Raw genomic sequence first — 9,883 nt, forward strand, 5'->3', positions numbered from 1 at the left:
GCTAATTTTTTGTAGTTTTAGTAGAGACGGGGTTTCACCATGTTGACCAGGATGGTCTCGATCTCTTGACCTCGTGATCCACCCGCCTCGGCCTCCCAAAGTGCTGAGATTACAGGCTTGAGCCACCGCGCCTGGCCAATTTTTGTATTTTTAATAAGACAGGGTTTCACCATGTTAGCCAGGATGGTCTCCATCTCCTGATCTCGTGATCTGCCCACCTTGGCCTCCCAAAATGCTGGAATTACAGGTGTGAGCCACCGTGCCCGGCCAGCCTGAACAATTTTCAAACAAGGTATTTTGTTGGTGGTTTCAGATTAGGAACAGAGCAATCCTTTCATAGTTCAGCCAAAATTTAGTGTTAGAATTATAGTAACGTCTATACAAATATATTAAGTACTTTTACAGCTACGTCAATTACTTAATTTTATCTTCACAAACATGCTACAAAGTACTGAGCAAATATCTTACCTAGATGAAGAAACTGAGGCTCAGGAAAGTCCAGCTCTCTGCTCTGGAGTAAAAGCTGGGATTAAACCCTGGACTTTCTGAAACAATTCAGTCTTTTTGACAGTACCATGCAACATTTCCAGAAAGCATATATGGAAACAGAATACAAAGTATTACTTAACTTTTTTTTGAGATAGAGTCTTGCTTTGTAGCCCAGGCTGGTATGGGGTGCAGTGGGGCAATCCCGGCTCACTGCATCCCCGGTTCAAGAAATTCTCCTCCCTCTGCCTCCCGAGTAGCCGGGATTACAGGAACGCGCCATCATACCCAGCTAATTTTTGTATTTTGAATAGAGATGGGGCTTCACGATGTTGGTCATGAACTCCTGACCTCGTGATCCGCCTGCCTTGGCTTCCAAAAGTGTCGAGATTACAGGGGTGAGCCACCGCGCTTGGCCAACTAACTCTTAATTACTCTAAACTTTGCATTAGAACCTAAGCAAATAATGTCCTAGTTTTAATATGTTTAATTAGAACTAAATTTCAATGTTTTTAAATTCAAAAATCTGATACAATTTACTGCATTCATCATGTCAATCACTATGAAATTTGTCAAGGAGAAATACCTGCCTAGTTCTTATTCTTATTTAGATTAAGACTTAATTGCTTGTCCACAGATGAGTACCCAGAAATAAGATATAAACCATTTTCAGGGGAAAACATGCATGCATTTATTTTTAAGAATTCCCAATAAGGGGGGAAAAATTCAACATCTTTAAAAATGTGTTTATTTTTTTAAAAATCAGTTGTGTACAAAAGTGTTTCGTAGTTTTTAATTCTCAAGACAAATACCCAACCCTCCACCCACAGCCCACCCTATTTCAATGGTATTTCTGGTAACCCACCCATTTTCCCCTTACAGGAAGTTAACGGCTCAGAATAGACCCTCCTACAGAATTTATCATCACTAACAGATTGTTTAGAATAGAGATCTAGAGAAGCTAACAAGCAAGGTTCCCTATAATGGCAGTAGACTTCCAGCAGACACCACAACAAAGCACCATCAATTGCTGAAAGCTAAAAAATAGATATTATTTTCAATAATATTTCATTTTCTATTGGAAAAGTTTTTAAATTACATTAAATAAGTCTCTTTCCCCTCAAAGAAATAGTCTAGCTTTTATTATGATGCCTGTAAAAAGTAGGTAACAGCAAGCAGACTAGGATCGTTAACAGCACAGTGTAATGATTTCTATCCACTCACACCTAGAATCAAACTGACAAACTGTGCCACACCTGATTATATATAGCAGCATGGTTGAAATAACCAAGCAAAAGGTGACACATTCAAACCTTCCATTTAGGTAATTGCAAGTTCATGAGGGTAGATCAGTCCAATAAAGCAGTAACATAACAAATGGGACAAGGGAGATACTAACACTCCCCTACCCCCATGCCACAAGATTTTTGATCTATATTGCAGCAGTGCAAATAGAATGTGTGACATAATATGTAGACACTGAAGAAAAGTCACACTTGGGAATAAAGGCTATTTATCAGCAAATACTTCAAGTTGCCTTCTTCCCAGCGACAGCAACTGGCTGATGGTAAGCATTTATTTTAAAATGGTACCAAAATAATGGAAATGCAATTTTTAAAATCAATGGTTTGTACCCTGGAATTGAAATTCCTCGAACTAGAAAAAGTGATTAATACAACATCATTTTGTAGAAGTCCATGAAATAAAGTTAACTGTAAACAGACAGCTTCCTTTTTCATATCTAAACACTGTTTCCCTCTACATACTAGAAGGTATATAGCTGGCTCCAGCTGTTCCCTACCCCAATCCATCTTAAATCTTTAAAACAACAGCAACAAAAATTCATAATTTCCTACATAGGATTGTAAAACATTATCATACACCTACAGCAGAGTTTTAAAAGCTCAAAACAGGCATACACTTATACCCAAGATTTGCTTTTCACATTGGTAAACTTACTAAGCAGCCTCAACAGTAATACAGTATGCTGCATTCTGTAGTGCATAAATAAGCAAAATCCATTTAAACTGCCAATTCTTTCCTATAGATACTTAAAAAGAATTATTTTGCATAGTTTTATGTGCCACCAACAATCATAAATGTGTATTACTTCTAAAAAAAAAATCAGTCTTTCATTTTATAGATTACTCTCTTCAAAGGCAAAATACTTAGACTCCAAACATTTATATATCCTTGAACGTGTTGTGTTTAAGTAAACCACAGTTTTAATTCCAAACATTTCGGGTTGCCAGTTCAGAGCATCTAATTCAGTACCCAGTTCCTCAAATATTTATATACCACTGAATACTTATTTGGGTCCATTAAATGCCACTCATTCATTCATTCATTCATTCAGTAATCAGTACTGAAATACTATACAGCTAATTATTTCTTCCTTTAAAAGAGGCACATACTCAGGAACAGGCCTAATTATAACAAAAGCCTACTGGAGTATCAGTGACATCTAGCAAATCTGCCTGCCCTAAATGGGATTTCACTGGATTTTTTTTAAAATATGATTTTTGAGGCTTTTAAAACTGACAAATGGAGCCAACTCAAAAACATTAAGAATTACAAAAATAATTTCCACCAGGGTACTTTTCCCTTAGGCCTGATCTTTTAGTGTCTTTTTTCCACACATATTTAAGGCCAGAGGAAAAAGGCAATTGCTTTAGTTTCTATGTTTGGGTAACTAAATCTACCTGCAGACAAGAGAAAGACAAAAACCAAATAGTACAGTGGGAAATATAACAGAAAGGACAAAAAAAAAAGATCATCACATTAAATGTAAATGAGGTAAATTTTTATAATAAAGAATCTATTATGAAGAACGTCTCAAACCAAATATTGTACTTTCCAATTTCATGGGCACTGGGGATACTGAAGTGTAGTTAGATGGGTATATACCCTATAGGGCTCATGTGCATAAAAATCAAAGCAGGATATAGCTGCCTCCAAGAGTATGTATGCATGTATGTATGTATGTACGTACGTACGTAATGTTTGACCTTTAGTAACCTCTGAGCTCTCTCACCTTCGTCTAACCACAGGACAATTACATAAACCCTGATAATACAGGCAAAAAATAAACTGGGTAGATGTGTCTGATATTTTTAAACCCAAATTCTATTAATACTACCAAATTGCTCTCCACTTAAAAAAAGTAATTCTAACCAATAATGGAGAAAAACCATCCACATTTTCACACAATCCCACCTTACTTCAAAATATAAAGTACAAGGTTTCAGATATTTAAAATAAATAAAGAAAAATCCTGTTTCCTTTGGCATCTTTAGAAAATAAACTACAGCAATAAAAGGAGGTGATTGTATAAAGACATGCTTAAGCAAACATATGGGGAAAAACAGCAACTTGTGTTTAGAATGCAGTATCAACTACAAGAGTTTACTGTTAATTAGGAAAGGCTTACAAATTTTTGGAAGAACCTTCACATCTTTAACATTACAATATATTTAATAATGGTTCTTTTATTGCTTCTAGTATCAAGATTATTGAGAAGTCAAATGAAGTTATGCTGACTTTATGATTCAAAAATTATCTTCCAAACACTTAAGGATTATAATTTAAGATAAATAACACTTAAAGAAAGCAAACCTTTTATAATATGACTTTCAATATACAGCCTTACTTCAATTCAGTCTGATTCCATTTTTGTTATTTTGTATTGGTCCTAAAAATTTAGAAAGAATTGTATTTCTATATGTAGAACTGCCTGCATAAATCTACTTCAACCTTCATAAAATGGTCACATTAGTGTTTGATCTTGCAAAACTAATAATTTTCAAACTTTTGAACTTAGAATGAAATGTAAATTTAATACAAATAGTCTATGTACAAGAGAAGGTAAAGTTTTAAATTTTCATATTATCAGAAACATCATAAAGAAAGCTAGATTTATATCACACTTCTATTCCTATGTGCATCTGAAGTATGTACAATAAAACACCAACACAGCTTTCAAGTGTCAATACGGGAAGTGCAAGCAAGAATGATTGAAGTTATCCAATAAAGCAATCCCTATAGAACCCAAAATTAGGCTAAAAATTATTGGAAACAGTTGACTGCATCCTTGCCAGTTCTCAAAGAAAAATGTCATCATTTTAAAAATAAGTGTCAAATTCATTGAAAAACTAAGTTGGGTTCTTTCATTAAACCTGGGAATAATGTAACATCAAGTATTTACTATTTTTACAAGAGAAATAAAATTGGCAGTTCCATTTTTACATTAGGAAAAATTTAAGAGTATTTGAAGAACTGGGACAAAACATTTCCAACCTAAAAATTAAGCAAGGGATACACACTGTCCCTCAGCACATTTCCTCACCAAATACAGAGAAATTTACCATTAGAATATTAGCTGTGTGTGTTAAGGGGGGAGGGGAAAGACATTAGGTCCCAGTCTGTTGACAAGGACAAAAAGGCTCTGAATAGGTCACCATCTTCAATTCTGAGTTAATCTCCTATTTAAGAATTCTCAAATGCTTAAAATGGTGGTCTTTTCAGCTACCCATCCTAAGAAGTCAAGTACAAGCATGCAAGTAAATTCACAGGCACAGAGGATCCATGTTAAAACAGTTAAGGTAGCTGTGATGCAACACCAACAATTTGAATGGCCCTGACACACTCAAAATATTATCTTAATTATTCAACAAAATCCTGAAGCAAACTCTTGCTAGTCTTGGTACACTGCTAAACACTAAAGTAGCATGTTTCTTCCATGGTTTTAGCTTAGCTCAAGGAATTTTTACACTATTAAGAAAAAAAATTAAAGTATTTCCCCTTTTTTAAATTTACACAGACGTTTAATTAGCTTTATTTACAGAGCAGGGATTTTTTTTTTTTCAGTCTCCAATGGTGCCTAGATAACATCATTAGGCAAGAATGCCAGTTTAAAAGAAATCTATGCAGAATCCTAAAAATAACAGATGTTGGTGCTCCTCAAGAAGAGGCAAGCTTGACTATATCAGCAGCTCTTTATGCCTCAGTTACTCAGAAGCAATTCTGTTGCAGTCTCTACATCCCATGATTTTGAAGACAAGGCCACTATTACTGCATTCTGTAAAGAAGAAAAGGGGACAAGAAATTAAATCTCAAGGAAACATTTAAACAGTATTGAACCACTCACTCTCTTTATATTGAGAATTAACACCTTGTTTCTTTTCTGCAAGTTGCTTTACACTTGCAGTGCATGAAAAGCTTCTAAAATCAATGACTGAAATCAGTAAAAAGAAAAAAAATCACTGATTTCGAAAACAGAAAATTTGTTTACTAAAACTAGATTTTCTCTTATTTTCCTTTTTTTTTTTGAGACAGGGTCTTGCTCTATCACCCAGGCTAGAGTGCAGTGGCATGATCATTGCTCACTGCAGCCTCAACCTCCTGGGCCCAAGGGATTCTCTCACCTCAGCCTTCAGAGTAGCTGGGATTACACGTGCTCAATACCACGTCCAGCTGATTTTTATAGAGATGGGTTTCACCATGTTGCCCAGGCTAGTAATTTCTCTTACTTTCTAAACCACTTTCGTCAGTCAAGAATTTGCAATAATTTAAAATCAATCAATAGATCAAAGTCAACATGCCCTTATGTACTTACCCTATCAAAGCCCATAGCACATAGGTTTTCTATTTTTTTGGTGTATTCTGGACTAGAAACTGGTGCTCCAGCATACACATGTGCCCAAAGTCGAGCTGTCTGTTTGAACATTTCGGGATTTTGTTTGTACTATATGGGGGGGAAAAAATTGATTGAGATGGCATTACAGTTATAATATTTAATATGGTATTTCAGCTCTTAATTGCCTACAACCCTACTTTTGCAAATAAAACAAATCTACATTTCAAATGTGATTCACTCTGCATTATAGACAAGCTATGTCACTTGAGAAAAGACCGCTTAACCTGAAGCTTTGACTCACAATTTGTGTTGACAATAAAGACAAATAAAATTAATCTACTTTGATCTCCAAATTCAACAAATATAACTAGCAAAAAACTAATATTAGGTGAAGTGAGGTATTAGAGATGTTCTGTACAGCAGCAAATCTTATACAACTAAACGCAGAATTACTAGCTTATAAAATATGTAAATATGTGGACATTAGAATAATTTTTTACAATGTGACTAGCTTTTGCATTAAAAACAGTTCAGGCTAGAATATAACTAGATTCTCCTGCTTTCTTACAGTTGCATTAACGTACAGAGATTTATGGAAACCCCACATGGAAAGTCCTAACTTATTAAGTATCTTGAGATGATTATAAACTCACAATAGAGTACTTTTATTAAAAGACTTCCCATATGCATTGGAAGAGGTAAATTTATCACTTTGGAAACACCATTACTTAGTAAAGCAAAGTATAAATTACTATTCAATTCACTTTACTATTTCTTTTAAAGGCACTTTATATGTTTAAATATATTACATATTAAAATGATAAATCTTGTTTATACCACTGCTTCATAACAAGGAAATAAGTTAAATTACTGAACTACTTTAGGAGCTAAGAAACCTCAGTCCAACCTCAACCTCTAAGGCTTAGAGCACAACAGGAAAGCAAAGCTGGAACTCAAGCCATGATTTTAACAACCAAATATGAATAAATAGCACATATATAAAACATGGAAAACCCTAAGTGGAAGCACTCTGAGGCAAATAACAGAACATATTTATAAGGATATAGACATAAAGCAAGGAGTAAACAGATATTGAAGGGAAAACAAAAAAGGTAATATACAAATTAAAATCTTTTTTTTTTTTTTTTTTTTTTTTTGAGACGGAGTTTCGCTCTTGTTACCCAGGCTGGAGTGCAATGGCGCGATCTCGGCTCACCGCAACCTCCGCCTCCTGGGTTCAGGCAATTCTCCTGCCTCAGCCTCCTGAGTAGCTGGGACTACAGACATGCGCCACCATGCCCAGCTAATTTTTTGTATTTTTAGTAGAGACGGGGTTTCACCATGTTGACCAGGATGGTCTCGATCTCTTGACCTCGTGATCCACCCGCCTCGGCCTCCCAAAGTGCTGGGATTACAGGCTTGAGCCACCGCGCCCGGCCACAAATTAAAATCATACAGGTTAAAGAAGTTTGCCAAGAGGAAGTTCCTCAGGCAGAGGAAATATGGAGAGATTGGATACAATATGTAAAAATAAATGCAATGCTTGAAAAAGCCTGAGTTTGGCCGGGCGCGGTGGCTCAAGCCTGTAATCCCAGCACTTTGGGAGGCCGAGGCGGGTGGATCACGAGGTCAAGAGATCGAGACCATCCTGGTCAACATGGTGAAACCCCGCCTCTACTAAAACTACAAAAAATTAGCTGGGCATGGTGGTGCGTGCCTGTAATCCCAGCTACTCAGGAGGCTGAGGCAGGAGAATTGCCTGAACCCAGGAGGCGGAGGTTGCGGTGAGCCGAGATCGCGCCATTGCACTCCAGCCTGGGTAACAAGAGCGAAACTCCGTCTCAAAAAAAAAAAAAAAAAAAAAAAAAAAAAAAAAAAAAAGCCTGAGTTTGAAGAAAACAATTCAGGAAATAAAGCTAGGTCTGCAGAGAGTTCAGATCTGCAAGGTAAAGAATTTGGACTCGAGTAGGTGATAACAGAGCTACAAACAAGTTTTTGTTAATGAAATAAAGTAAGATTTGCACTTTATAAGCTACCTGATAGCAATGTAGAAACAGAGAAAGGAAGAAAAAGGTTGAAAAGGGGAGATCAGAATAGTTGAAATGAAACAATTTTTTAAAAGTGACCTATGGCAATCAGAGTAATTATGTAAATATAGTAACAGAACGATACAGGGAATGGTTATCAGGAGAAAGACACAGAGAAAAACTCCAAAGGCTGTGACTTAGTGGTTAACTATATGAATGTTCCTTGGATGTCTCAGTGTAACACCATCGTTCTATTAACCTATCATTCTATGATACCATCACCAATTTAGTTAAACACCAGGCTTTCATGCTTAGCACAAAGGGCAAGCCTAAACATTTTATCAATGTACAGGTGGTAACATCAATATGGATATGACCATCCAAGTGTGAGTGTGTACAGAAAATAAAGGTAACAAGGTCAGAACTGAGGAATACATTTAAAAAAGAAGAAGAAAAATAATTGTGGGAACGAACAAAGAACAGCTATAAAGCTAGGAAGAAAAGAGGGTAATATCTTAGAAGTAAAGAGAAGAAAAACTTTCTAAGTTAAATAAATTTAAAAAAAAAAAAAAAAAAAAATGTTCATTATATTCCAATGGCTTAGAATATGTATAGACAAACTTTTTTTTTTTTTTTTTTTTCTTTTTTTTTTTGAGACGGAGTTTCACTCATGTCACTCTGGCTGGAGTGCAATGGCATGATCTCTGCTTGCTGCAACCTGCCTCCCAGGTTCAAGTGATTCTCCCACCTCAGCCTCCCAGGTAGCTGGAACTACAGGTGTGTGCCACCACACTGGACTAATTTTTGTGTTTTTAGTAGAGACAGGGTTTCACCACATTGGCCAGGCTGGTCTGCAACTCCTGACCTCAAGTGATCTGCCTACCTCAGGTTCCCAGAGTGCTGGGATTACAGGCATGAGCCACCGCACCTGGCTGGCAAACTGTTTCTTAAAGGGTCAGATACTAATAACTTCAGTCCAGTCTCTGTTGTAACTATTAAACTCAGCCACTGTAGCTGGAAAGCGAAATGAAAAATATTTATTCCATTCAACAATTACAAGGTTATCGGCAACTCTGCCATGCCACATCAGTGCCATGATAGGAGGTGATTAACATTATTACCAGTGAGGGATCATCAATGAATGGAAGGATAAATGGATACATATATGAGCATTAATCATAGAATCTACATGGTAGGAATATAAGTGTTCACTGTGTAATTCTTTGGACTTTATGTGTTTAAAAATATTCATGTCAGGAAAATAGCATCTATATATTCAATTAAACTAGGATATTAACATTCTATTAAGTTTTCACTATTACATCTGACAAAATAATCCTACTACAAGGAAGAAAACCATTTCAAAATTTAGTTTCAAGAGAGTATGCTCATGTGTTAATGTTGCAAAACCACTAAAATGGTTACAGACTCATACGTAACAAAGTCTTTCAAAAGCGGCCATCTTACCTGATTTGCTACTACGGCATCCTGTGGATCATCTGGTTCTGCAGCTGCCAATAGCGCTTGCAATGACAATAGTACCGTGCGGAGAGTCATTGCAGCTGCCCTAAAATCCAAAATATAAAAATATCCCAATTAAGAAAGCTGCAGGCAAAAGCATTTTCTTAATAATAAACTAGTAGAGGCCGGGCGCGGTGGCTCAAGCCTGTAATCCCAGCACTTTGGGAGGCTGAGGCGGGTGGATCACGAGGTCAAGAGATCGAGACCATCCTGG

At 36.3% G+C, this 9,883-nt stretch overlaps 1 protein-coding gene across 3 annotated transcripts in view; it reads right to left on the reverse strand.

The window, feature by feature from the left end:
* Positions 1 to 1,157: 1,157 nt before the first annotated feature.
* UBE2K (ubiquitin conjugating enzyme E2 K) overlaps positions 1,158 to 9,883 on the reverse strand; it is an 82,134-nt gene continuing 73,408 nt past the window's right edge. For 2 of the 3 annotated variants that reach the window (XM_017527245.2, XM_017527248.2), the window contains 3 exons: positions 9,616 to 9,715; positions 6,101 to 6,229; positions 1,158 to 5,563 (listed from right to left, as the gene is read on the reverse strand). In XM_017527245.2, the coding sequence (XP_017382734.1) occupies positions 5,489 to 5,563; positions 6,101 to 6,229; positions 9,616 to 9,715 (304 nt within the window). In that variant the 3' untranslated portion in view covers positions 1,158 to 5,488. The remainder of the gene's footprint in view (positions 5,564 to 6,100; positions 6,230 to 9,615; positions 9,716 to 9,883) is intronic. The other variant, XM_017527247.2, reaches the window with a different exon arrangement.

This window comes from Cebus imitator, unplaced genomic scaffold, assembly GCF_001604975.1.
Source record: "Cebus imitator isolate Cc_AM_T3 unplaced genomic scaffold, Cebus_imitator-1.0 Scaffold47, whole genome shotgun sequence".
Lineage (NCBI taxonomy): Eukaryota > Metazoa > Chordata > Mammalia > Primates > Cebidae > Cebus > Cebus imitator.